Raw genomic sequence first — 26,319 nt, forward strand, 5'->3', positions numbered from 1 at the left:
GAGGCTCCCTGCCCGCCTGGCGCGCGAGGTGTTGGAGGCTACACCTTGGGGGACTTGCTGTGCAGGCGTGAGGGGGCTTCCCCTTTGGAGCAGGGAGCCGCGGGGTTGAACGTTTCCTCGAAGGCCAGCGCCCCGCAACCCGCAGGCGGTGGACATGCCGCGTCGCTGCGTGGGAATTGGCTGTGGTCTGAGACGGGTCTTGCCCCGGGTCTCGGTGGCTGTGACCAGCTGTTGCAGCGGGGTTCCCTGCTGGCCCGCCCAGGGCGTCTTGGCTTAGATAGCCCAGACCGGAGTGCGGCCTGAAGGCGTCGGGCCCCTGGAGGTTCAGACGGGCTGCTTCTGTTGCGCCGCCCGTGGGCGAGTGGTGCCGGCTCTCGTGTCAGCCCTGTTGTCCTGGCGGTAGCCAGGTAGCCTTACCATCAAGTGCCGTTCCCCCCGGCCCAGCTCGCGGGGACACGCTGGCCACGTGGACCTCACATCCACGGTCAGGGTGAGGGTGTAGGTGGAGTGTCCGTGTCCTTTGCTCAGAAGGAGTGGCGCTCAGAGAGGGAGTCCGGGGCCGATTGCAGCAGCCTCTAGCGGTGCGAGTTGGCGTCCTTCCTTGGGAAGTCACCGGGCTTCCGCGTGGGGTGGCAGGGCACGAGGTCAGGCATCTGTGAGGACGGCGTGCTTTCCCGGGTGCTGAGGCCACCGCACACGGAAGCCCGCAGGCACGCACGCACGCGCGCACACACACACACGCACACACACATACACACACGTGCGCAGGCCTGCGCATCTGCCTACCCTCGGGATATCACACGCGCCTTCGGTCATCCCGAAGGGATAGAGGTACAGGGCAAGCAGATGCAAGGGTGCCGCGGGGGGAACTGTGGCACGGATCCTGTCTTCTGACCAGCTGGGCACGTTTCTGAAGCACGTGTGTGCTTTCTCTACACTCCTCAGGTGGAAGTGCCGTGCAAAGCTCGCTGCCGCCCACCGACAGAAGAAGACCCTTCGTGTCCCGTGACGAGCGCAGGTGCGAGGCAGTCGCGGCGGAAGTGTGGCCCGGGATGCGCACCACGCCCTCGGACGGCCCAGGACGGTCAGCATTGCTTTGTCCCAAGTTCGGCCTGTCGCCCTGAGGGCTTCGCTAGACCTGCCTTAGAGGCTTCTTGTGCGCGTGTGCCCGGGGGCCCGCGGCGTCGTGCTCTGAGGGCGGACTGACTGCTGCCCCTGCTCCGGGGCTCGGCTCTGGATTCTCCAGGCCGCTGGCGCCCATGAGGCGATCGGCTCGCCCGCTGCGGAGCCCCCCAGCCTGCCTGGTTAGTTTGTCCAGGTTGGCAGAACGTGCTCGGATCGATGATGACTCCCTCACATGCATTCCTTGGAAAATCTGAACAAAATGAGTGAGAACTCACTACCGTCGTTCTCATCGAAACTGAGGTCCGGCACGTTGTCTTCCCCAGGCATGGCAGGAGTGAGGGACCGCTTCCCCTTGAGCGCACTGGGACGGGCACGGGCACCACGCCGGGCGTCCGCATTTGGGAGCCGTGGCGTCTGGGGGTCCTTCCTCTCACCGCGTGAGGGGGGTGTCCGTCAGTCGGCGGTGCTTGGTTGAACGGCCTGTGGCTGAGGGCCGTGGCTGGCAGCTCGCATCCTAGGTTGGAAAGTCGGAGAGTGTGGCGCTGGCACAGGCCCCGTGAGCTCAGGGCCTTGTGGCTGTGTGGGCCTGGTTCCCGCTGGGGACGAAGGCCCCGGGGGTCTGCGTCTCAGAGCTGAGCAGTAAGCAGTGGAAGGTCGCGTGGTTTCTGATGAGAGCCCCGGGCCAGGCGGGCGGCCGTCAGCTGTTCTTGCCTTTTGGCTTGGTGAGGCAGCTGGAGCACCCCTCGGGGTTTGGGGCGCCGCCGGAGGGGTGAGGCTTTGGTGCTGCAGCTTGGGGCTCCTCCAGTTCTCCGGCTCGCCCAGTCCACGCCAAGGTGCCCAAACGGGGACCGGGCTGTGGGCCTGGCACGCAGGTCAAGACACTGTGGTGGCTGACGGCCTGGTCGTGGGAGCTGGGGGGGGAAGAAGGGCACGGAGAGGACAGGTCACAGTGTGATGCCGTGGGCTTCCGTGGGACGTGCTGCCTCGTTGTGTTCCGAGCGCTGGCAGCGGCTTGTCGGGAACGTCCCCTGGCTCTGACGGGGCTGGCGATTGGTGCGTGCCGGGGAAGGCTGGAGGCTTGAAGGCCCGGGGGTGTGCACTGTGGTCGGTGACCTTTGTGGCGGATGGCGGGCCTTGTTCCAGAGCGGTGGCGCTCGCCGGTTCTGTCCACGGTTCCTTGAAGAGGGGCCCGGCACGTGACTGCCGGCCGGCCGGCCGCCGCTGCTCCTCGATTGCTTGGGCGACCGTGGCCTTGGATCCTCCGCCGTCTCAGGCGCGGGGTCTCCGAGGAGAAAGCGTTCCTCCAGCAGGGTCCGATTTTCCTGGCGCGGTTCGCCTCATGCCTCGTCGCAGGGCTTTAGGTTTCTTCGTGGAAGCCTGTGGGCCTGGCAGAGACGGCGGGGGCCGTGACCCGAGCTGCCCTGCCGCGCACAGACGTCCGCCTTGGAAAACGTCCGCCTCTCCATGGGTGGCGGGGGCGGGGTGTGTGTGCTCGTTCCGTGCCTCCTCTTGCCTTCCTGGACAGAGCCATCCTTGGGGCCGTGTGAGGTCGTTTGTGGTGTTACAGGTGCCGAGGGCGGGTCCAGACGTTGAACGTGACGGGTCGAGTCCCGTGCGCACAGTCGAGATTCCCTCGTGGCCGTCCTCCCCGGGGCTCCCTGGCCGCCACGTGTGTGTAGGGTTTGAGGTACTGCTTGCGGGACTTGCCTCGCAGGCCTGAGGTGGGCAAGGCAGCGCGTGGGTGGGAAGGAGTCCTGGAAGGCCGGGGTCCAGAAAGCGGGCCAGCTGTGGAAACGCCAGGTCCCTGGTCGCGAGTGGGCTCCAGGTTCAGTCGGGTCTTAGCGTGGGTCGTGGTGGCCACAGACCACCTCTTCCTGGCACTTCCCCTGCCGCTGGCACCGCTGAGGGCGTGGGTGTAGCCTCAGTCAGCAGGAAGAGGCGCCTGGCCCCCGGAGATCAGGAGGGGCTGCTGCTTCTGCCCTCTAGCCCGTGTCCCAGCGGCGCCAGCCTTCGAGTGTTGTAGGTGCTTTACGTGGTTCAGGTCCAGCAGTGGTCGGCGTGTTTCCGTCGGGCGCGGTTCGCGTGGCACGGCGTGCGGGGACACCGGGCGCCCACGGTCAGGCGGAGGGTGAACCTGCTGGAGTCTCGTGTTCCGGTGTTCAGAGGCAGGGGCTGTGAGAGAGGGAGCCTGTGGGCTATTTCAGCAGGCCGAGAGGGCAGAGGTGAGCCGCCGGGCGAGTCGAGGTCAAAGCCGCCAGCGCGAGCTCTTGGTCTCGCGGCAGGGCCTGAGGCCAGGGATGTGTGCGGAAGACGTGCTTCTTCAGGGGCTCGGGCCCCGCGCACCCGAAGACACGCACACGCGCCCGCCTGCGCGCCTTCCTGCGCTCGTGCTGTCGCACACGCCTTCTTGTCACACCTGAGGGGAAGAGGTAGAGGCCAAGAAGATGCAAGGCTTGCCCCGGGGCGGGGAGTCGGGGTGGAACCCTTGGCCTGGCTCTGGTTACCTGAGAGCCTGGCTGGGTCGCTGAGGCGTGCGCGTGCGATTGCTCTGCACTTCCCAGGTGGGATCTCCGAGCAAAGCTTGCCGTCGCCCAAGAAGAGAAGACCTGCCTGTCGTTTGTGGAGCGGAGACGCGAGGGAATCCCGCAAGAAGCGTGGCTTCGGGTGCGCCCCGTGCCCGTGGGTCGCTGAGGCTGGTAAGGATCCCCCTGCACCCAGTTCGTGCCGTTGGCCCTGGGAGTCCCAGACCGCGCTGAGAGGCTTCTAGCCCGCGGGTCCCCGGGGGCGTGCGGAGCTGGCGCTCTGAGGGTGGGTCGACAGTTGCCCTTGCTCAGGGGCTTGGCTCGGGATTCTCCGGGCCGCTGGCCGACCCTGAGGTGATGGGCTCACCCGCCGAGCCCCGCAAGCTGCCCCGAAGGTGCTCGGATCGATGATGACTCCCTCAAATGCATTCCTTGGAAATCTGAACAAAATGAGTGAGAACTCACTACCGTCGTTCTCGCCGAGACTGAGGTCCAGCACCTGGTCTTCTCCGGGGGTGAGAGGAGTGAGGGACAGCTTCTGCTTGATGACACTCGCGCAGAAACCGCCCAGGGCCTCCGCATGTGGGCGTCTGCCGTGTTTGCACCGGTAGCGTGACCGCATGAGCTGGGCGGTTTGCGACTCGGAGGGACTTGCTTGCATGGCGTCTTTAGAGTCGGAGAGTGTGGCGTTGGCATGGGCCCGGCCCGTGGTTGGCGCTGAGTACGCGCTGGCCCGGTTCTGGCCTGAGCCGTTGCCCCGGGGGGCGTGGCGGTCCGTGTCTGGAGGCCGAACAGCCGAGTCTTCCCTGGGTTCCGTTCGGAGCCTCGGTTTGGGCCGGGCAAGCCGCAGCGCCTGTGGTTGCCTTCTGGCTTGGTGAGGACGTGTGATGGGCCCGTGGTTTTGGCGGCGGGGGCAGCGGCCCTAGGCCGCAGCGCTGCAGCTGGCAGCTCCTGTGTGTCACCTGCTCACCCGGGCCACACACAGCTGGCCAAAGGTGGCCCTGGCGCTGACGTCCAGGCAGTGTGGTGGCTGACAGGGCGGGCAGGAAGGAAAGGGCGCGGAGGGGAGCGGCCGTAGTGCGGTTCCACGGGCTTGCACAGGACGTACCCTCTTGTTGGGTTGCGACCGCCGTCGCGGTCTTGCCAGGGGTGGCGTTGGGTCCCAAGGGGGCTGCCGGTTGTTGCCTGCCAGGGAAGGCTCGGCTGCGGTAGATGACCTGTGCGGTAGACGGCGTCGCGCCCCCGGGAGGTTCGGACCCCAGTGTTTGTCGTCCTAGCGCCTTGAAGAGACCCACAGGCCCGCGACTGGCCACCGGCCCCGTCTGCTCCGGATTGCTGAGGCGGACAATCTCTTTGACCCTGCGCCCCCTCGGGTCCGGCGCTTGCCAGGTGAAGGCGTTGCTGCAGGAAGGTTCGCTCTTCCTGGCCCGGGGGGGGGGCTCCTGTGGTCCCGGGCGTGCCGGGGAACGGGGCCAGGTGGCGGTGTGGGGCGTCGGGGGGCGGGGGGTGGGGGGGTCGTGCGCGAGGGGTGGTTAAGAGCGGTGTGCGGAGGCCTGCGGGCGTGGCAGCGACCCGAGGGTGCTGCGATCCTGGGCGCCCTGCCCCGGACGCACGTCCAGCGTGGAGGAGGAGCACGTCTCCTTGTGTGGGAGCGGTGTCCTAGTTTCATTCTTTGCCTTGTCTTCCAGGAGGAGGAAGCGTTTGTGCTCTGTGAGGTCGTCTGTGGTGTTCTGGGGCCGAAGGAGGGGGTCATAGGTTGAGTGCGATGCGGTCGACTTAGGCAAAGTCCTAATTCCTTGACGGCTGCCGTCCGGGAGGCTCCCTGCCCGCCTGGCGCGCGAGGTGTTGGAGGCTACACCTTGGGGGACTTGCTGTGCAGGCGTGAGGGGGCTTCCCCTTTGGAGCAGGGAGCCGCGGGGTTGAACGTTTCCTCGAAGGCCAGCGCCCCGCAACCCGCAGGCGGTGGACATGCCGCGTCGCTGCGTGGGAATTGGCTGTGGTCTGAGACGGGTCTTGCCCCGGGTCTCGGTGGCTGTGACCAGCCGTTGCAGCGGGGTTCCCTGCTGGCCCGCCCAGGGCGTCTTGGCTTAGATAGCCCAGACCGGAGTGCGGCCTGAAGGCGTCGGGCCCCTGGAGGTTCAGACGGGCTGCTTCTGTTGCGCCGCCCGTGGGCGAGTGGTGCCGGCTCTCGTGTCAGCCCTGTTGTCCTGGCGGTAGCCAGGTAGCCTTACCATCAAGTGCCGTTCCCCCCGGCCCAGCTCGCGGGGACACGCTGGCCACGTGGACCTCACATCCACGGTCAGGGTGAGGGTGTAGGTGGAGTGTCCGTGTCCTTTGCTCAGAAGGAGTGGCGCTCAGAGAGGGAGTCCGGGGCCGATTGCAGCAGCCTCTAGCGGTGCGAGTTGGCGTCCTTCCTTGGGAAGTCACCGGGCTTCCGCGTGGGGTGGCAGGGCACGAGGTCAGGCATCTGTGAGGACGGCGTGCTTTCCCGGGTGCTGAGGCCACCGCACACGGAAGCCCGCAGGCACGCACGCACGCGCGCGCGCAAACACACACACACACGCACACACACATACACACACGTGCGCAGGCCTGCGCATCTGCCTACCCTCGGGATATCACACGCGCCTTCGGTCATCCCGAAGGGATAGAGGTACAGGGCAAGCAGATGCAAGGGTGCCGCGGGGGGAACTGTGGCACGGATCCTGTCTTCTGACCAGCTGGGCACGTTTCTGAAGCACGCGTGTGCTTTCTCTACACTCCTCAGGTGGAAGTGCCGTGCAAAGCTCGCTGCCGCCCACCGACAGAAGAAGACCCTTCGTGTCCCGTGACGAGCGCAGGTGCGAGGCAGTCGCGGCGGAAGTGTGGCCCGGGATGCGCACCACGCCCTCGGACGGCCCAGGACGGTCAGCATTGCTTTGTCCCAAGTTCGGCCTGTCGCCCTGAGGGCTTCGCTAGACCTGCCTTAGAGGCTTCTTGTGCGCGTGTGCCCGGGGGCCCGCGGCGTCGTGCTCTGAGGGCGGACTGACTGCTGCCCCTGCTCCGGGGCTCGGCTCTGGATTCTCCAGGCCGCTGGCGCCCATGAGGCGATCGGCTCGCCCGCTGCGGAGCCCCCCAGCCTGCCTGGTTAGTTTGTCCAGGTTGGCAGAACGTGCTCGGATCGATGATGACTCCCTCACATGCATTCCTTGGAAAATCTGAACAAAATGAGTGAGAACTCACTACCGTCGTTCTCATCGAAACTGAGGTCCGGCACGTTGTCTTCCCCAGGCATGGCAGGAGTGAGGGACCGCTTCCCCTTGAGCGCACTGGGACGGGCACGGGCACCACGCCGGGCGTCCGCATTTGGGAGCCGTGGCGTCTGGGGGTCCTTCCTCTCACCGCGTGAGGGGGGTGTCCGTCAGTCGGCGGTGCTTGGTTGAACGGCCTGTGGCTGAGGGCCGTGGCTGGCAGCTCGCATCCTAGGTTGGGAAGTCGGAGAGTGTGGCGCTGGCACAGGCCCCGTGAGCTCAGGGCCTTGTGGCTGTGTGGGCCTGGTTCCCGCTGGGGACGAAGGCCCCGGGGGTCTGCGTCTCAGAGCTGAGCAGTAAGCAGTGGAAGGTCGCGTGGTTTCTGATGAGAGCCCCGGGCCAGGCGGGCGGCCGTCAGCTGTTCTTGCCTTTTGGCTTGGTGAGGCAGCTGGAGCACCCCTCGGGGTTTGGGGCGCCGCCGGAGAGGTGAGGCTTTGGTGCTGCAGCTTGGGGCTCCTCCAGTTCTCCGGCTCGCCCAGTCCACGCCAAGGTGCCCAAACGGGGACCGGGCTGTGGGCCTGGCACGCAGGTCAAGACACTGTGGTGGCTGACGGCCTGGTCGTGGGAGCTGGGGGGGGAAGAAGGGCACGGAGAGGACAGGTCACAGTGTGATGCCGTGGGCTTCCGTGGGACGTGCTGCCTCGTTGTGTTCCGAGCGCTGGCAGCGGCTTGTCGGGAACGTCCCCTGGCTCTGACGGGGCTGGCGATTGGTGCGTGCCGGGGAAGGCTGGAGGCTTGAAGGCCCGGGGGTGTGCACTGTGGTCGGTGACCTTTGTGGCGGATGGCGGGCCTTGTTCCAGAGCGGTGGCGCTCGCCGGTTCTGTCCACGGTTCCTTGAAGAGGGGCCCGGCACGTGACTGCCGGCCGGCCGGCCGCCGCTGCTCCTCGATTGCTTGGGCGACCGTGGCCTTGGATCCTCCGCCGTCTCAGGCGCGGGGTCTCCGAGGAGAAAGCGTTCCTCCAGCAGGGTCCGATTTTCCTGGCGCGGTTCGCCTCATGCCTCGTCGCAGGGCTTTAGGTTTCTTCGTGGAAGCCTGTGGGCCTGGCAGAGACGGCGGGGGCCGTGACCCGAGCTGCCCTGCCGCGCACAGACGTCCGCCTTGGAAAACGTCCGCCTCTCCATGGGTGGCGGGGGCGGGGTGTGTGTGCTCGTTCCGTGCCTCCTCTTGCCTTCCTGGACAGAGCCATCCTTGGGGCCGTGTGAGGTCGTTTGTGGTGTTACAGGTGCCGAGGGCGGGTCCAGACGTTGAACGTGACGGGTCGAGTCCCGTGCGCACAGTCGAGATTCCCTCGTGGCCGTCCTCCCCGGGGCTCCCTGGCCGCCACGTGTGTGTAGGGTTTGAGGTACTGCTTGCGGGACTTGCCTCGCAGGCCTGAGGTGGGCAAGGCAGCGCGTGGGTGGGAAGGAGTCCTGGAAGGCCGGGGTCCAGAAAGCGGGCCAGCTGTGGAAATGCCAGGTCCCTGGTCGCGAGTGGGCTCCAGGTTCAGTCGGGTCTTAGCGTGGGTCGTGGTGGCCACAGACCACCTCTTCCTGGCACTTCCCCTGCCGCTGGCACCGCTGAGGGCGTGGGTGTAGCCTCAGTCAGCAGGAAGAGGCGCTGGCCCCTGGAGATCAGGAGGGGCTGCTGCTTCTGCCCTCTAGCCCGTGTCCCAGCGGCGCCAGCCTTCGAGTGTTGTAGGTGCTTTACGTGGTTCAGGTCCAGCAGTGGTCGGCGTGTTTCCGTCGGGCGCGGTTCGCGTGGCACGGCGTGCGGGGACACCGGGCGCCCACGGTCAGGCGGAGGGTGAACCTGCTGGAGTCTCGTGTTCCGGTGTTCAGAGGCAGGGGCTGTGAGAGAGGGAGCCTGTGGGCTATTTCAGCAGGCCGAGAGGGCAGAGGTGAGCCGCCGGGCGAGTCGAGGTCAAAGCCGCCAGCGCGAGCTCTTGGTCTCGCGGCAGGGCCTGAGGCCAGGGATGTGTGCGGAAGACGTGCTTCTTCAGGGGCTCGGGCCCCGCGCACCCGAAGACACGCACACGCGCCCGCCTGCGCGCCTTCCTGCGCTCGTGCTGTCGCACACGCCTTCTTGTCACACCTGAGGGGAAGAGGTAGAGGCCAAGAAGATGCAAGGCTTGCCCCGGGGCGGGGAGTCGGGGTGGAACCCTTGGCCTGGCTCTGGTTACCTGAGAGCCTGGCTGGGTCGCTGAGGCGTGCGCGTGCGATTGCTCTGCACTTCCCAGGTGGGATCTCCGAGCAAAGCTTGCCGTCGCCCAAGAAGAGAAGACCTGCCTGTCGTTTGTGGAGCGGAGACGCGAGGGAATCCCGCAAGAAGCGTGGCTTCGGGTGCGCCCCGTGCCCGTGGGTCGCTGAGGCTGGTAAGGATCCCCCTGCACCCAGTTCGTGCCGTTGGCCCTGGGAGTCCCAGACCGCGCTGAGAGGCTTCTAGCCCGCGGGTCCCCGGGGGCGTGCGGAGCTGGCGCTCTGAGGGTGGGTCGACAGTTGCCCTTGCTCAGGGGCTTGGCTCGGGATTCTCCGGGCCGCTGGCCGACCCTGAGGTGATGGGCTCACCCGCCGAGCCCCGCCAGCTGCCCCGAAGGTGCTCGGATCGATGATGACTCCCTCAAATGCATTCCTTGGAAATCTGAACAAAATGAGTGAGAACTCACTACCGTCGTTCTCGCCGAGACTGAGGTCCAGCACCTGGTCTTCTCCGGGGGTGAGAGGAGTGAGGGACAGCCTCTGCTTGATGACACTCGCGCAGAAACCGCCCAGGGCCTCCGCATGTGGGCGTCTGCCGTGTTTGCACCGGTAGCGTGACCGCATGAGCTGGGCGGTTGCGACTCGGAGGGACTTGCTTGCATGGCCGGCCTCTGCTGGCGCGGCGCCCGGGTCGCATGGGCGTCTTTAGAGTCGGAGAGTGTGGCGTTGGCATGGGCCCGGCCCGTGGTTGGCGCTGAGTACGCGCTGGCCCGGTTCTGGCCTGAGCCGTTGCCCCGGGGGGCGTGGCGGTCCGTGTCTGGAGGCCGAACAGCCGAGTCTTCCCTGGGTTCCGTTCGGAGCCTCGGTTTGGGCCGGGCAAGCCGCAGCGCCTGTGGTTGCCTTCTGGCTTGGTGAGGACGTGTGATGGGCCCGTGGTCTTGGCGGCGGGGGCAGCGGCCCTAGGCCGCAGCGCTGCAGCTGGCAGCTCCTGTGTGTCACCTGCTCACCCGGGCCACACACAGCTGGCCAAAGGTGGCCCTGGCGCTGACGTCCAGGCAGTGTGGTGGCTGACAGGGCGGGCAGGAAGGAAAGGGCGCGGAGGGGAGCGGCCGTAGTGCGGTTCCACGGGCTTGCACAGGACGTACCCTCTTGTTGGGTTGCGACCGCCGTCGCGGTCTTGCCAGGGGTGGCGTTGGGTCCCAAGGGGGCTGCCGGTTGTTGCCTGCCAGGGAAGGCTCGGCTGCGGTAGATGACCTGTGCGGTAGACGGCGTCGCGCCCCCGGGAGGTTCGGCCCCCAGTGTTTGTCGTCCTAGCGCCTTGAAGAGACCCACAGGCCCGCGACTGGCCACCGGCCCCGTCTGCTCCGGATTGCTGAGGCGGACAATCTCTTTGACCCTGCGCCCCCTCGGGTCCGGCGCTTGCCAGGTGAAGGCGTTGCTGCAGGAAGGTTCGCTCTTCCTGGCCCGGGGGGGGGGGGCTCCTGTGGTCCCGGGCGTGCCGGGGAACGGGGCCAGGTGGCGGTGTGGGGCGTCGGGGGGCGGGGGGTGGGGGGGGCGTGCGCGAGGGGTGGTTAAGAGCGGTGTGCGGAGGCCTGCGGGCGTGGCAGCGACCCGAGGGTGCTGCGATCCTGGGCGCCCTGCCCCGGACGCACGTCCAGCGTGGAGGAGGAGCACGTCTCCTTGTGTGGGAGCGGTGTCCTAGTTTCATTCTTTGCCTTGTCTTCCAGGAGGAGGAAGCGTCTGTGCTCTGTGAGGTCGTCTGTGGTGTTCTGGGGCCGAAGGAGGGGGTCATAGGTTGAGTGCGATGCGGTCGACTTAGGCAAAGTCCTAATTCCTTGACGGCTGCCGTCCGGGAGGCTCCCTGCCCGCCTGGCGCGCGAGGTGTTGGAGGCTACACCTTGGGGGACTTGCTGTGCAGGCGTGAGGGGGCTTCCCCTTTGGAGCAGGGAGCCGCGGGGTTGAACGTTTCCCCGAAGGCCAGCGCCCCGCAACCCGCAGGCGGTGGACATGCCGCGTCGCTGCGTGGGAATTGGCTGTGGTCTGAGACGGGTCTTGCCCCGGGTCTCGGTGGCTGTGACCAGCCGTTGCAGCGGGGTTCCCTGCTGGCCCGCCCAGGGCGTCTTGGCTTAGATAGCCCAGACCGGAGTGCGGCCTGAAGGCGTCGGGCCCCTGGAGGTTCAGACGGGCTGCTTCTGTTGCGCCGCCCGTGGGCGAGTGGTGCCGGCTCTCGTGTCAGCCCTGTTGTCCTGGCGGTAGCCAGGTAGCCTTACCATCAAGTGCCGTTCCCCCCGGCCCAGCTCGCGGGGACACGCTGGCCACGTGGACCTCACATCCACGGTCAGGGTGAGGGTGTAGGTGGAGTGTCCGTGTCCTTTGCTCAGAAGGAGTGGCGCTCAGAGAGGGAGTCCGGGGCCGATTGCAGCAGCCTCTAGCGGTGCGAGTTGGCGTCCTTCCTTGGGAAGTCACCGGGCTTCCGCGTGGGGTGGCAGGGCACGAGGTCAGGCATCTGTGAGGACGGCGTGCTTTCCCGGGTGCTGAGGCCACCGCACACGGAAGCCCGCAGGCACGCACGCGCGCGCAAACACACACACACACACACACACACATACACACACGTGCGCAGGCCTGCGCATCTGCCTACCCTCGGGATATCACACGCGCCTTCGGTCATCCCGAAGGGATAGAGGTACAGGGCAAGCAGATGCAAGGGTGCCGCGGGGGGAACTGTGGCACGGATCCTGTCTTCTGACCAGCTGGGCACGTTTCTGAAGCACGCGTGTGCTTTCTCTACACTCCTCAGGTGGAAGTGCCGTGCAAAGCTCGCTGCCGCCCACCGACAGAAGAAGACCCTTCGTGTCCCGTGACGAGCGCAGGTGCGAGGCAGTCGCGGCGGAAGTGTGGCCCGGGATGCGCACCACGCCCTCGGACGGCCCAGGGCGGTCAGCATTGCTTTGTCCCAAGTTCGGCCTGTCGCCCTGAGGGCTTCGCTAGACCTGCCTTAGAGGCTTCTTGTGCGCGTGTGCCCGGGGGCCCGCGGCGTCGTGCTCTGAGGGCGGACTGACTGCTGCCCCTGCTCCGGGGCTCGGCTCTGGATTCTCCAGGCCGCTGGCGCCCATGAGGCGATCGGCTTGCCCGCTGCGGAGCCCCCCAGCCTGCCTGGTTAGTTTGTCCAGGTTGGCAGAACGTGCTCGGATCGATGATGACTCCCTCACATGCATTCCTTGGAAAATCTGAACAAAATGAGTGAGAACTCACTACCGTCGTTCTCATCGAAACTGAGGTCCGGCACGTTGTCTTCCCCAGGCATGGCAGGAGTGAGGGACCGCTTCCCCTTGAGCGCACTGGGACGGGCACGGGCACCACGCCGGGCGTCCGCATTTGGGAGCCGTGGCATCTGGGGGTCCTTCCTCTCACCGCGTGAGGGGGGTGTCCGTCAGTCGGCGGTGCTTGGTTGAACGGCCTGTGGCTGAGGGCCGTGGCTGGCAGCTCGCATCCTAGGTTGGGAAGTCGGAGAGTGTGGCGCTGGCACAGGCCCCGTGAGCTCAGGGCCTTGTGGCTGTGTTGGCCTGGTTCCCGCTGGGGACGAAGGCCCCGGGGGTCTGCGTCTCAGAGCTGAGCAGTAAGCAGTGGAAGGTCGCGTGGTTTCTGATGAGAGCCCCGGGCCAGGCGGGCGGCCGTCAGCTGTTCTTGCCTTTTGGCTTGGTGAGGCAGCTGGAGCACCCCTCGGGGTTTGGGGCGCCGCCGGAGAGGTGAGGCTTTGGTGCTGCAGCTTGGGGCTCCTCCAGTTCTCCGGCTCGCCCAGTCCACGCCAAGGTGCCCAAACGGGGACCGGGCTGTGGGCCTGGCACGCAGGTCAAGACACTGTGGTGGCTGACGGCCTGGTCGTGGGAGCTGGGGGGGGAAGAAGGGCACGGAGAGGACAGGTCACAGTGTGATGCCGTGGGCTTCCGTGGGACGTGCTGCCTCGTTGTGTTCCGAGCGCTGGCAGCGGCTTGTCGGGAACGTCCCCTGGCTCTGACGGGGCTGGCGATTGGTGCGTGCCGGGGAAGGCTGGAGGCTTGAAGGCCCGGGGGTGTGCACTGTGGTCGGTGACCTTTGTGGCGGATGGCGGGCCTTGTTCCAGAGCGGTGGCGCTCGCCGGTTCTTTCCACGGTTCCTTGAAGAGGGGCCCGGCACGTGACTGCCGGCCGGCCGGCCGCCGCTGCTCCTCGATTGCTTGGGCGACCGTGGCCTTGGATCCTCCGCCGTCTCAGGCGCGGGGTCTCCAAGGAGAAAGCGTTCCTCCAGCAGGGTCTGATTTTCCTGGCGCGGTTCGCCTCATGCCTCGTCGCAGGGCTTTAGGTTTCTTCGTGGAAGCCTGTGGGCCTGGCAGAGACGGCGGGGGCCGTGACCCGAGCTGCCCTGCCGCGCACAGACGTCCGCCTTGGAAAACGTCCGCCTCTCCATGGGTGGCGGGGGCGGGGTGTGTGTGCTCGTTCCGTGCCTCCTCTTGCCTTCCTGGACAGAGCCATCCTTGGGGCCGTGTGAGGTCGTTTGTGGTGTTACTGGTGCCGAGGGCGGGTCCAGACGTTGAACGTGACGGGTCGAGTCCCGTGCGCACAGTCGAGATTCCCTCGTGGCCGTCCTCCCCGGGGCTCCCTGGCCGCCACGTGTGTGTAGGGTTTGAGGTACTGCTTGCGGGACTTGCCTCGCAGGCCTGAGGTGGGCAAGGCAGCGCGTGGGTGGGAAGGAGTCCTGGAAGGCCGGGGTCCAGAAAGCGGGCCAGCTGTGGAAACGCCAGGTCCCTGGTCGCGAGTGGGCTCCAGGTTCAGTCGGGTCTTAGCGTGGGTCGTGGTGGCCACAGACCACCTCTTCCTGGCACTTCCCCTGCCGCTGGCACCGCTGAGGGCGTGGGTGTAGCCTCAGTCAGCAGGAAGAGGCGCTGGCCCCTGGAGATCAGGAGGGGCTGCTGCTTCTGCCCTCTAGCCCGTGTCCCAGCGGCGCCAGCCTTCGAGTGTTGTAGGTGCTTTACGTGGTTCAGGTCCAGCAGTGGTCGGCGTGTTTCCGTCGGGCGCGGTTCGCGTGGCACGGCGTGCGGGGACACCGGGCGCCCACGGTCAGGCGGAGGGTGAACCTGCTGGAGTCTCGTGTTCCGGTGTTCAGAGGCAGGGGCTGTGAGAGAGGGAGCCTGTGGGCTATTTCAGCAGGCCGAGAGGGCAGAGGTGAGCCGCCGGGCGAGTCGAGGTCAAAGCCGCCAGCGCGAGCTCTTGGTCTCGCGGCAGGGCCTGAGGCCAGGGATGTGTGCGGAAGACGTGCTTCTTCAGGGGCTCGGGCCCCGCGCACCCGAAGACACGCACACGCGCCCGCCTGCGCGCCTTCCTGCGCTCGTGCTGTCGCACACGCCTTCTTGTCACACCTGAGGGGAAGAGGTAGAGGCCAAGAAGATGCAAGGCTTGCCCCGGGGCGGGGAGTCGGGGTGGAACCCTTGGCCTGGCTCTGGTTACCTGAGAGCCTGGCTGGGTCGCTGAGGCGTGCGCGTGCGATTGCTCTGCACTTCCCAGGTGGGATCTCCGAGCAAAGCTTGCCGTCGCCCAAGAAGAGAAGACCTGCCTGTCGTTTGTGGAGCGGAGACGCGAGGGAATCCCGCAAGAAGCGTGGCTTCGGGTGCGCCCCGTGCCCGTGGGTCACTGAGGCTGGTAAGGATCCCCCTGCACCCAGTTCGTGCCGTTGGCCCTGGGAGTCCCAGACCGCGCTGAGAGGCTTCTAGCCCGCGGGTCCCCGGGGGCGTGCGGAGCTGGCGCTCTGAGGGTGGGTCGACAGTTGCCCTTGCTCAGGGGCTTGGCTCGGGATTCTCCGGGCCGCTGGCCGACCCTGAGGTGATGGGCTCACCCGCCGAGCCCCGCCAGCTGCCCCGAAGGTGCTCGGATCGATGATGACTCCCTCAAATGCATTCCTTGGAAATCTGAACAAAATGAGTGAGAACTCACTACCGTCGTTCTCGCCGAGACTGAGGTCCAGCACCTGGTCTTCTCCGGGGGTGAGAGGAGTGAGGGACAGCTTCTGCTTGATGACACTCGCGCAGAAACCGCCCAGGGCCTCCGCATGTGGGCGTCTGCCGTGTTTGCACCGGTAGCGTGACCGCATGAGCTGGGCGGTTGCGACTCGGAGGGACTTGCTTGCATGGCCGGCCTCTGCTGGCGCGGCGCCCGGGTCGCATGGGCGTCTTTAGAGTCGGAGAGTGTGGCGTTGGCATGGGCCCGGCCCGTGGTTGGCGCTGAGTACGCGCTGGCCCGGTTCTGGCCTGAGCCGTTGCCCCGGGGGGCGTGGCGGTCCGTGTCTGGAGGCCGAACAGCCGAGTCTTCCCTGGGTTCCGTTCGGAGCCTCGGTTTGGGCCGGGCAAGCCGCAGCGCCTGTGGTTGCCTTCTGGCTTGGTGAGGACGTGTGATGGGCCCGTGGTCTTGGCGGCGGGGGCAGCGGCCCTAGGCCGCAGCGCTGCAGCTGGCAGCTCCTGTGTGTCACCTGCTCACCCGGGCCACACACAGCTGGCCAAAGGTGGCCCTGGCGCTGACGTCCAGGCAGTGTGGTGGCTGACAGGGCGGGCAGGAAGGAAAGGGCGCGGAGGGGAGCGGCCGTAGTGCGGTTCCACGGGCTTGCACAGGACGTACCCTCTTGTTGGGTTGCGACCGCCGTCGCGGTCTTGCCAGGGGTGGCGTTGGGTCCCAAGGGGGCTGCCGGTTGTTGCCTGCCAGGGAAGGCTCGGCTGCGGTAGATGACCTGTGCGGTAGACGGCGTCGCGCCCCCGGGAGGTTCGGACCCCAGTGTTTGTCGTCCTAGCGCCTTGAAGAGACCCACAGGCCCGCGACTGGCCACCGGCCCCGTCTGCTCTGGATTGCTGAGGCGGACAATCTCTTTGACCCTGCGCCCCCTCGGGTCCGGCGCTTGCCAGGTGAAGGCGTTGCTGCAGGAAGGTTCGCTCTTCCTGGCCCGGGGGGGGGGGGGGCTCCTGTGGTCCCGGGCGTGCCGGGGAACGGGGCCAGGTGGCGGTGTGGGGCGTCGGGGGGCGGGGGGTGGGGGGGGCGTGCGCGAGGGGTGGTTAAGAGCGGTGTGCGGAGGCCTGCGGGCGTGGCAGCGACCCGAGGGTGCTGCGATCCTGGGCGCCCTGCCCCGGACGCACGTCCAGCGTGGAGGAGGAGCACGTCTCCTTGTGTGGGAGCGGTGTCCTAGTTTCATTCTTTGCCTTGTCTTCCAGGAGGAGGAAGCGTTTGTGCTCTGTGAGGTCGTCTGTGGTGTTCTGGGGCCGAAGGAGGGGGTCATAGGTTGAGTGCGATGCGGTCGACTTAGGCAAAGTCCTAATTCCTTGACGGCTGCCGTCCGGGAGGCTCCCTGCCCGCCTGGCGCGCGAGGTGTTGGAGGCTACACCTTGGGGGACTTGCTGTGCAGGCGTGAGGGGGCTTCCCCTTTGGAGCAGGGAGCCGCGGGGTTGAACGTTTCCCCGAAGGCCAGCGCCCCGCAACCCGCAGGCGGTGGACATGCCGCATCGCTGCGTGGGAATTGGCTGTGGTCTGAGACGGGTCTTGCCCCGGGTCTCGGTGGCTGTGACCAGCCGTTGCAGCGGGGTTCCCTGCTGGCCCGCCCAGGGCGTCTTGGCTTAGATAGCCCAGACCGGAGTGCGGCCTGAAGGCGTCGGGCCCCTGGAGGTTCAGACGGGCTGCTTCTGTTGCGCCGCCCGTGGGCGAGTGGTGCCGGCTCTCGTGTCAGCCCTGTTGTCCTGGCGGTAGCCAGGTAGCCTTACCATCAAGTGCCGTTCCCCCCGGCCCAGCTCGCGGGGACACGCTGGCCACGTGGACCTCACATCCACGGTCAGGGTGAGGGTGTAGGTGGATTGTCCGTGTCCTTTGCTCAGAAGGAGTGGCGCTCAGAGAGGGAGTCCGGGGCCGATTGCAGCAGCCTCTAGCGGTGCGAGTTGGCGTCCTTCCTTGGGAAGTCACCGGGCTTCCGCGTGGGGTGGCAGGGCACGAGGTCAGGCATCTGTGAGGACGGCGTGCTTTCCCGGGTGCTGAGGCCACCGCACACGGAAGCCCGCAGGCACGCACGCACGCGCGCGCGCAAACACACACACACACGCACACACACATACACACACGTGCGCAGGCCTGCGCATCTGCCTACCCTCGGGATATCACACGCGCCTTCGGTCATCCCGAAGGGATAGAGGTACAGGGCAAGCAGATGCAAGGGTGCCGCGGGGGGAACTGTGGCACGGATCCTGTCTTCTGACCAGCTGGGCACGTTTCTGAAGCACGCGTGTGCTTTCTCTACACTCCTCAGGTGGAAGTGCCGTGCAAAGCTCGCTGCCGCCCACCGACAGAAGAAGACCCTTCGTGTCCCGTGACGAGCGCAGGTGCGAGGCAGTCGCGGCGGAAGTGTGGCCCGGGATGCGCACCACGCCCTCGGACGGCCCAGGGCGGTCAGCATTGCTTTGTCCCAAGTTCGGCCTGTCGCCCTGAGGGCTTCGCTAGACCTGCCTTAGAGGCTTCTTGTGCGCGTGTGCCCGGGGGCCCGCGGCGTCGTGCTCTGAGGGCGGACTGACTGCTGCCCCTGCTCCGGGGCTCGGCTCTGGATTCTCCAGGCCGCTGGCGCCCATGAGGCGATCGGCTCGCCCGCTGCGGAGCCCCCCAGCCTGCCTGGTTAGTTTGTCCAGGTTGGCAGAACGTGCTCGGATCGATGATGACTCCCTCACATGCATTCCTTGGAAAATCTGAACAAAATGAGTGAGAACTCACTACCGTCGTTCTCATCGAAACTGAGGTCCGGCACGTTGTCTTCCCCAGGCATGGCAGGAGTGAGGGACCGCTTCCCCTTGAGCGCACTGGGACGGGCACGGGCACCACGCCGGGCGTCCGCATTTGGGAGCCGTGGCATCTGGGGGTCCTTCCTCTCACCGCGTGAGGGGGGTGTCCGTCAGTCGGCGGTGCTTGGTTGAACGGCCTGTGGCTGAGGGCCGTGGCTGGCAGCTCGCATCCTAGGTTGGGAAGTCGGAGAGTGTGGCGCTGGCACAGGCCCCGTGAGCTCAGGGCCCTGTGGCTGTGTGGGCCTGGTTCCCGCTGGGGACGAAGGCCCCGGGGGTCTGCGTCTCAGAGCTGAGCAGTAAGCAGTGGAAGGTCGCGTGGTTTCTGATGAGAGCCCCGGGCCAGGCGGGCGGCCGTCAGCTGTTCTTGCCTTTTGGCTTGGTGAGGCAGTTGGAGCACCCCTCGCGGTTTGGGGCGCCGCCGGAGGGGTGAGGCTTTGGTGCTGCAGGTTGGGGCTCCTCCAGTTCTCTGGTTCGCCCAGTCCACCCCAAGGTGCCCAAACTGGGACCAGGCTGTGGACCTGGCACTTAGGTCAAGACACTGTGGTAGCTGATGGCCTGGACGTGGGGTGCTAGCGGGGAGGAAGGGCACGGAGAGGACAGGTCACAGTGTGATGCCTTGGGCTTCCGTGGGATGTGCTGCCTCGTTGTGTTCCGAGCGCTGGCAGCGGCTTGTCGTGGACGTCCCCTGCCTATGATGGAACTGGTGACTGGTGCTTGCTGAGGAAGGCTAGAGGCCTTGCCAGGGCTGGCGTTGAGTCTAAGGGGGCTTCCAATTGATGCCTGCCCAAGAATGCTTGGCTGCGGTAGATGACCTTTGTGGTAGACCGCCTCACACTTCTGGAGTGGCGCTGCTCAGTGCTTTTCCTTCCACTGATTTTCAGAGTTGCACTGGTGATTTTGATTCCTCTTGTTTTCTCTTCTATCCCCTCTTTCTTCCTGTTATCAACCAGTCAGTGATTCTCTCAGGATGGCCTTATTTCATTTCTGTGCCCATCCCCTAGTCACGTCCCTCTATGTTTCATTTTCTCTGTGGCTCTCAGAGAAAGTAGGTCTTCCACTCTCATCTCTAATGCGCTAGTTATAGATACCTGAAATCTTTTATTTTAAAATTTACTTTTTAATTCCTTCTTCTCTTTTCTCTGGCTAGGTCAGTCTTTGGTTTTTGAATAAATGTGGGGACACCAGGCCAAGAAATGGATCCAACACCCTTTGATTTCAACACAGTTATTCCATGCCAAGAGCTTGTCCTCTAACAAGTTAATGCCGTCAGGTAGTAGAACTCCTGAAGCTTTTAGTATTTCAGGCTGTCTCATGGGGCCTTACTTTGCAATTCTGTGGAGGACACTCTCATCCAGGTCTACTTGTGATTCTAATTTTTCTTTCAAGTGACTGTGTTGAAGGACCCTCCTTGGGAAATTCGTGACCCATTTGGAAGTAACCTACTTCCAGCAAGCATTTTGTCCTGGAACTCTTGGCCTTCAAATTTGCCCACCTTGTTAGGATTTTCTTTTGTCCAAATGAAGGGATTTTGCCTTGACTTTGAGGCACAGAAAGGACCATGCTTGTTAATTTCACTGGGACAATTCATGTGGATATCTTGTATCCTTCAGTCAGTGTCCCTAAGAAGCCCCTTTTGCTGGTGGTGACCTCATGTTGCAGTGGCCCTTGCCTTTCAGCCAAGTACACTTCCCTTATGAGTCCTTCCAGACAATGTATGTCCACCTTTTTTCAAACTTGTGTTGAGGCAGTCTACGTGGAAAGAGTAGGTTAGTCTCCACAAAAGTAATCGCTTTTATTAAGGCATTTCTGTGTTATTTAAATACCTGCCCAGTGTCCCAGGTCACATTCTTTTGTTTTTAATCCTTGTTCTTCAGCAGTGTGAGTGTCAATCAGGAAGCTTTATATAACAAATGCCGTTTTAATTGGGGAATTACACCCATACGTAGCAGACTTCATACACACATGGTGCATCCTCCTCTTTTTGTTATTTCTCTGTTTAGTATTTCCAAAAAGCCATAATGAAATTGAACATTGCTGTGTTCTCATTTGCTTCCCATATGCCCATTTGTTTACTGGACCTTCAAAGTTGAACAGTTTTTATTTGATACTGAAGTTATACTTCTGTATATTTATACTACAATGAATTTACTTTTCTATGTTTGACTTTCCTTAGATTATTATACTTTTTCAACTGACATATTTAATATACAGAAATCTTAACTTCTTATCACATGCAGATATTTAGTGTTTCTTTTTTTAGATTACTTTCTTTGGTTCTAAATTAGACAAAATCTATTGATCCATACTAAGTTGACATAATATCTTAACTGTTTTGTCCATTGTAATAATCAGCCTACCCAGTGAGATTTTTATATCTATTGTAAATTTTTCTGGGTTTTTTTCCAGTTTATTTTTTTACGATTTTTATTGCTTACCTGAGATTGTTTACTATTCCCATTTATTTCAAGAGATTTTGTAGTTACACTGTAAATATTTTTATCATCACTATTTTTAAATACTTGTCAGATAACTATATCATTTGTTTAATCTTTTGTTGACATCTTTTGATTTCTCTTATTCTATTAATGATTTTCCTGTTTCTTGTTTTGTAGGTGATTTATTATTTCCTCATGGACAGTTTTTGCTATTTGGTTAGACATACCTGAATTCTATTCAAATTTTTTCTTTTAACACTCATGCACCCCATTTAGGTTTAATACAAATAGCTTGTCCTACTTTTGTAGGCTGTGGTTTCAATGGCAGTCTAGTTGTGATAGCTGATGTGGTACTGTTTCACAATCACTTGGTTTATCTGGTTGTGATGGGCCTCCGTCTAGCTGCTACTAGTGCTGCCTAAGGTCCTGGAATGTTTTTCCTGGACCAGGATGCCTATGTGTCTATTTAGGGGAAGGGAGACTAGAATACAAAAATGAAGAATTCCTCTTAGTTCATGCAGCTCAATAACATGGGATAACCCGACCTCTGTCACCCAGCTGATACCATCCTCAGGTGCAGAAGGAAATTCTCCAGTCTATAGAACTTTGAGGCTATGCAAATGACAATGCCTGCAGGGTAGAGATCCCTAGGCCAGTTGACCAATGAATGTCTGTGTTACAAATCTTTGCTCGTTTTTGTTCTTTTACTACAGTTCAACATAGAATCAGCACTGGTTTTCACATGAAAGAATTTTTTGTTTTTCACCTTGAGAAGTAAAATGACGGAGACTAAGTCTGGCATCCAAACTTCACTGTCCAGTGGGAATTTTCACACTGGTAAGCATTTTGTCCTGAGAATAATGACATTCCTCTTAGGACATTGTAACACTCCAATAACAATAAGATTCTGACCATGCTAGTCAACTGTGAGGCTAATTTATTGACTGTGATGACTGGTCTCCATGATTGGAAACTGTGGGTCACTGTGTCTGACAGTGTCAGAATCCTGAGTGTTCAGTTTCTACCACGTATCTCAGGATCAAGCTCCCTTTTACAAATGTGCCTGGATCAATGATGACTTCAAAAATGGATGTCGTTGGAATCTGAACAAAATGAGTGACAAGATCACTTCTGTGAGCTGAGGTCCAGCACAAGGGACAATATCATGCAAATAATATGGAAAGGAATTCAGTTTGGTCATCAAGTGATACTAAAATAAGGGGACTATGGTGTTGGAAAACTCACATGCTGGCATATGCTAGAGGAAACAAATTGTACAGAGGCTGTAAATAACCATCATGGAATGACATGGTAACTCTTTGAGTGCTTGACTGGCAGCACCCATAGTAAACAGACCGTGGAGAACCAGCAAATGAGTAGGGAACACTGCAGGAAAAGGTTGTGTGCCTTACCTTGAGCCAGTCACTCAGTTTCCTTAGATGTCACAGTCTTGTGAGGATCAGCATGTTTAGGTCTATTAGATAGTAAATTAGAAAAAAATTGTTAGTTTTTGCTTCTCATTTAAATAAAATAAATATTGAAGTGATATGTGAATATCAACTTCAATTGAATACTGAAGGAAAATTGAAGGGCAGATTGTATTTATTGGATTCTCTTATTCTGTGCTTTAATTTGCTTGTTGACCCGGTCTCAAAGATTAGAACATTTTTTTTCTTTTTTCTGTCAGTCAGGGAGAAATTTTCTAGGTATTTGATAATGGGTTAAATTAGATACTTTTTTGAACATTTTTAACCATGAAATGGTTAAATTTCCAATTCTTGGAATTTTATGTGGCTATTATTAGCTAATATTCATATTCCTTCAATGTGTTTATGTGTTGTAAGAGAAGTTATAATTTCAATGAGTAATGCTCAGGAGGGCCTTTGGATAAACTTTGAGACTAAGGGCTTAGAAAAATTGATTTTCTATATGACCCTTTTCCAAGGAACAAGCATAGTTTTTCTAGTTACATAGAAGATCAAGTGAATATCTATGGTTAATTCCTTATTCCTTCAGTAAACATTCAATTGGGAAGGTTTTGTTTTACAACTTCCTAAATTTCCTCTGTGCCCTTGTAGAATGGAAGTGATTTTGGAAGAGCATGGAATACTCACAACTGTAGTGAAGAAGTGCTGATTTTGTCACTTTTACCTGTTCCCTTTCCTGAGATGGAACAAAACAGTGCAATCCAAAGGTAATAACCAATTTTAAATAAATTTACTCTTAAAGGCTTATTTTTATTATATTTTTCTGTAATCAAATAGATAATTGGTTTTGTGATGTATCTGTTAATCTAAACAATGTGAATTATTAATTAATTTGGTGAGTTGTCCAATATTTTATCTCCTTTATTTCCAGGATTTTTGTGCTTTCTCCCTTTGAATAATATCAGAAACATTCTAGGAGAGTAACATAAGTATATTTGAAATGAAGGTACATAATAAACCCTCTTGTGCACATTTGACAAATGGACATGTATACATCTCATCTTTCCATATTTTTACCCTATTTTCACAGGTCAACAAGAACAAATCTCAGGTTTCATATGAAAATGTTTATTCCTTCTCCTTGAGATAAGACATGAAGGAAAGGCCCATCCTCAAGGACCAGTGGGAATTCTTAGGTCGGTAAGCGTTTGTCCCTAAAATATCGACATTCTTTCTAGGGATTATATAATACTCGAATTACCATAAACACTGTCTGTGATAGACAGCTGTGAAATATGGATCGTTGATGTAGGGGCTGGCCTTCATAACTGAATAGGGTGGATAAATGTGTCCTAGAGTGATGAACTCTGAAGTGCTGTTCTTTTAACTTTGTGAGACAAGCAGTGCCCTATTTTAGAAAGTTGTGTGTATCAATGATTGCTATAATAATTGATCTTATTGAAAAATCTGAACAAAATGAGTTAGACAGTCACTTCGATGAACCTAAGTTCCAGCACAGATATTCACCCTAAGCAAAATATATACAGGGGGAGATCAGCGTTTTTATTTATGTGGTACCAGCAAGAACTGCAGTACTAGAAAGCAAAATTGCGGGCGTATATTAGAGGAATTGAATTGTATGGTGCTCTATATACATCTGATTTGGGGGTGAAATTACAACTCTTTGAGTGCTTACCTGGCAGCATAAATACACTTGTAGTAAACAGCTCCTGGGGAACTAGCACTTGGGTACAGGCATTACCTCGGAAATATCGTAGATTTGGTTCCACACCACCACAATAAAGTGACTATCTCAATAAAGCAAGTCATGCAAATTTTTTGTTCTCCCAGTGCGTATAAAAGTCATGTTTACCCTATACTGCAGTCTATTAAGTGTGCAATAACATTGTGTCTAAAAAAAAAAGTACCTTCCTTAATTAAAAAATATTTTATTGCTAAAAAATTCTAACCATCATCTGAGCCTTGAGAGAGTCATAACATTTTTGTTGGTTGAGGTCTTATAAAAAACACAATATTTGTGAAGGGCAATAAAGCAAAGTGCAATAAAATGAAGTATGCCTACACTGGAAGTTCTAGAAATTGTTATGCTTATACCTGAGCCATTCACACATTTGTCTGAGCTGCTGGAATCTTCTGAGTAATGATTGGTCTCTTGAGGGCTATTAGATGGTCAAAATCCAAAGAGATTATGGACTTTCACTTTCCTTTATTAACTGAAACAAATATATGATGATTGAAAAGTAGATACTATATGTAGAATCTTCACAGTCTAATTTGCTTGCCATCTAGTCATTGGGATTGAATTACCTTTTCTTCATTTTTGTTTTTCTCATCAACCAAAAGAGCAACTTCATATACACATGCATACTGGCTTAGACTACATACTGCATTAAACATTTTTTAGATGTGAAATGATTAAATTTCCAATTCTTGGTTATTTTACATGGCTTTCCTTGACCACTTTTATATACCCTCAGTGATTTCCAATATGTTTGAAGAGAGATCATTGTTATAATGAATGGAAGATATGGTGGCTGTGCTGAGGAACCTGTGACACCAATGTCTTTGAAAAAAAATATTTCTAAACTAACATGTTCCAGGGAGCAAGCATTTGTTGTTCTTGTGGTATAGATGGTACAGTGAATATCTCTGATGGATTCCTTATAACACCTTGTTACTAAATATTCTATTAGGAAAGTTTTGTTTCTCAATTCCCTAATGTCCGCTGTTCTTTGTAGATTGGAAGTGATGTTTGAGGTGTTAAAATTAGTAAAGGAAACCCCAACTAAAATTAGAGTCCAGGAGGCCTGTAGAGGGAGCTCTCCCATCCTACTATTCATCATCAATTACCCCAAACAGGAAGACATTGATTACAGTGTTAGTTACAGACCTTGACAGGAAGAGAGGTATCTTGCACTCCCAAACAGGAAGTGCAACAATTTTACTGCTGTATCAGGAGGAAGGAAGATTTCCCTCTTGCCCAGCAATAAACCCAGCCAATAGAAACACCAGAGCACAGCCAATAAGATCCAAAATAACAGCCAATAATGTTGTTGATCTTAAACAAATAGGCATCCAGTTATTTCTCCAGCAAAAGTAAGTATTTGAGATCAGTGAAGAATTGCAATTTGGGGTCTGCAACCATAGTGAACCACATGCAAGTCCCCCAGAAGCCAGGGAGGATCAATCCTTTTATAGAGGGGAAGAGGAAGTTGGGAGGGCCATTGTAAACAAAGAGTTGGAGGTGTAGTGGCTTTTCATTGGCTGAGTCATGACAGTCTCTCGTTGCCTGAGCTTCTTGCCTGTCAAGCAGAGGAAATCTCTCTTCTTCCTCTTGGGTTCTGCAATCCAGGTAGGGTATGAGAGCTCCTCCTTTTGGCCTCTTGGTTCCAATTTAATGAGGTTTCTGTTTGTTAATCTGACACAATGATCACCTGAACTCTTACTTTCCTCCAATGAACTGCTTTTTCTTTGCTGATGACTTTCTTGTCCTGCCCTCCTTCATCTTGTATAACCCCTCGATGTATTTCTCTACCTGCCAGATGAGATGCTTCCTGATTCATGAGCTATTTAATTAAGCCAATTAGATCTCCAAATTTACTAGTTGAATTTTTTTTTAACAGATTGGTGGAAGCAGTGGGATTTGAAGCAAACTTCTGACAACATCCAGGGTCAACAAGAAACACAGGTGTGGCACCCATGAAACCTTTCGAGTTCACTCTTTCTTGTCATTTCCAGGGGCCATTGGTAAGTTCCAGTGGCCGAGTTTCCACTTTCTCTTTGTGTTTGAACTCCAAATCTAATTGGCTTTCCTTTAAAGGGCCTTCTTTTCAGAATGCAATTCCCAGGATGCAGTAATATCTCTTGGTTACTGCCGATTTTTTGAGTGGAAAACTCCAGCCCTTGATTCTGTCTCCAGGTTCTGTTTGGAGTCAGCCCCTAGATTCCACACTGGGAACTGTTGGTAGTATCTACAGTTCTCCATTTTGTTTGGAATCTGTCCATAGTCACCGTTCCTTTGGATTTGCTGGTTCAATCCTTATCCCCCAGTCCAAAATCCCATTGGAATTGTTGGTGATGTGCCTTCTTTTTGGCCAGGGCCGTGTTTTGGCCAGGATGTAGTAACATCTCTTGGTCGCTGCCAATATATTAAGGTGCACAAGTTTGTTTGTCTTGTTTTGTGTGGATAAAGGCTAGCTAAAGAAATGAGATCCTTTATATCCAAAGACTTAAGCATGCCACCTTCTGGCACACCTGCTTATGTTATGTTTAACAATTATAGTCCCAGAAGTTGTAGATATCTAGAAAGATGGCAAAATTTTACTAACAACAACCTATAAGTACAGTGGCCATTATGGGGAACATTCCAATGAGATAAAATACGTTGTTTAAGAAATACACTTGAGAGCAAGTCATACAAAGTAGATCAGACAGAATGGGATGCCTACTTTAATTGTTATGCAGAAGCTTACAAAAGTCTTCAAGATTTCAAA

General features: G+C 58.3%; 1 protein-coding gene, 7 non-coding genes and 1 pseudogene across 8 annotated transcripts in view; all 9 read left to right on the forward strand.

Moving 5' to 3' along the window:
• LOC123282426 (uncharacterized) overlaps positions 1-26,319 on the forward strand; it is a 43,567-nt gene that overhangs the window by 3,248 nt on the left and 14,000 nt on the right. Inside the window, exons 3-13 of the mRNA XM_070519561.1 lie at positions 946-1,084; positions 3,687-3,821; positions 6,415-6,553; positions 9,155-9,289; positions 11,914-12,066; positions 14,526-14,788; positions 17,421-17,493; positions 21,092-21,215; positions 22,457-22,572; positions 22,896-23,001; positions 25,450-25,573. Of these exons, the coding sequence (XP_070375662.1) occupies positions 946-1,084; positions 3,687-3,821; positions 6,415-6,553; positions 9,155-9,284 (543 nt within the window). The 3' untranslated portion in view covers positions 9,285-9,289; positions 11,914-12,066; positions 14,526-14,788; ... (3 more) ...; positions 22,896-23,001; positions 25,450-25,573. The remainder of the gene's footprint in view (positions 1-945; positions 1,085-3,686; positions 3,822-6,414; positions 6,554-9,154; positions 9,290-11,913; positions 12,067-14,525; positions 14,789-17,420; positions 17,494-21,091; positions 21,216-22,456; positions 22,573-22,895; positions 23,002-25,449; positions 25,574-26,319) is intronic.
• LOC139044672 (small nucleolar RNA SNORD116) lies at positions 1,336-1,429 on the forward strand. Its single transcript, XR_011501743.1, has one exon. It is a non-coding gene; the product is annotated as a small nucleolar RNA SNORD116 (small nucleolar RNA).
• Positions 4,049-4,141, forward strand: LOC139044700 (small nucleolar RNA SNORD116). The gene has a single exon (XR_011501772.1). It is a non-coding gene; the product is annotated as a small nucleolar RNA SNORD116 (small nucleolar RNA).
• On the forward strand, positions 6,805-6,898 carry LOC139044673 (small nucleolar RNA SNORD116). The gene has a single exon (XR_011501744.1). It is a non-coding gene; the product is annotated as a small nucleolar RNA SNORD116 (small nucleolar RNA).
• On the forward strand, positions 9,517-9,609 carry LOC139044701 (small nucleolar RNA SNORD116). The gene has a single exon (XR_011501773.1). It is a non-coding gene; the product is annotated as a small nucleolar RNA SNORD116 (small nucleolar RNA).
• LOC139044675 (small nucleolar RNA SNORD116) lies at positions 12,304-12,397 on the forward strand. The gene has a single exon (XR_011501746.1). It is a non-coding gene; the product is annotated as a small nucleolar RNA SNORD116 (small nucleolar RNA).
• On the forward strand, positions 15,016-15,108 carry LOC139044702 (small nucleolar RNA SNORD116). Its single transcript, XR_011501774.1, has one exon. It is a non-coding gene; the product is annotated as a small nucleolar RNA SNORD116 (small nucleolar RNA).
• Positions 17,811-17,904, forward strand: LOC123283618 (small nucleolar RNA SNORD116). Its single transcript, XR_006524294.1, has one exon. It is a non-coding gene; the product is annotated as a small nucleolar RNA SNORD116 (small nucleolar RNA).
• Positions 21,444-21,525, forward strand: LOC123283622 (small nucleolar RNA SNORD116; annotated as a pseudogene).

Source organism: Equus asinus, chromosome 2 (genome assembly GCF_041296235.1).
Source record: "Equus asinus isolate D_3611 breed Donkey chromosome 2, EquAss-T2T_v2, whole genome shotgun sequence".
Lineage (NCBI taxonomy): Eukaryota > Metazoa > Chordata > Mammalia > Perissodactyla > Equidae > Equus > Equus asinus.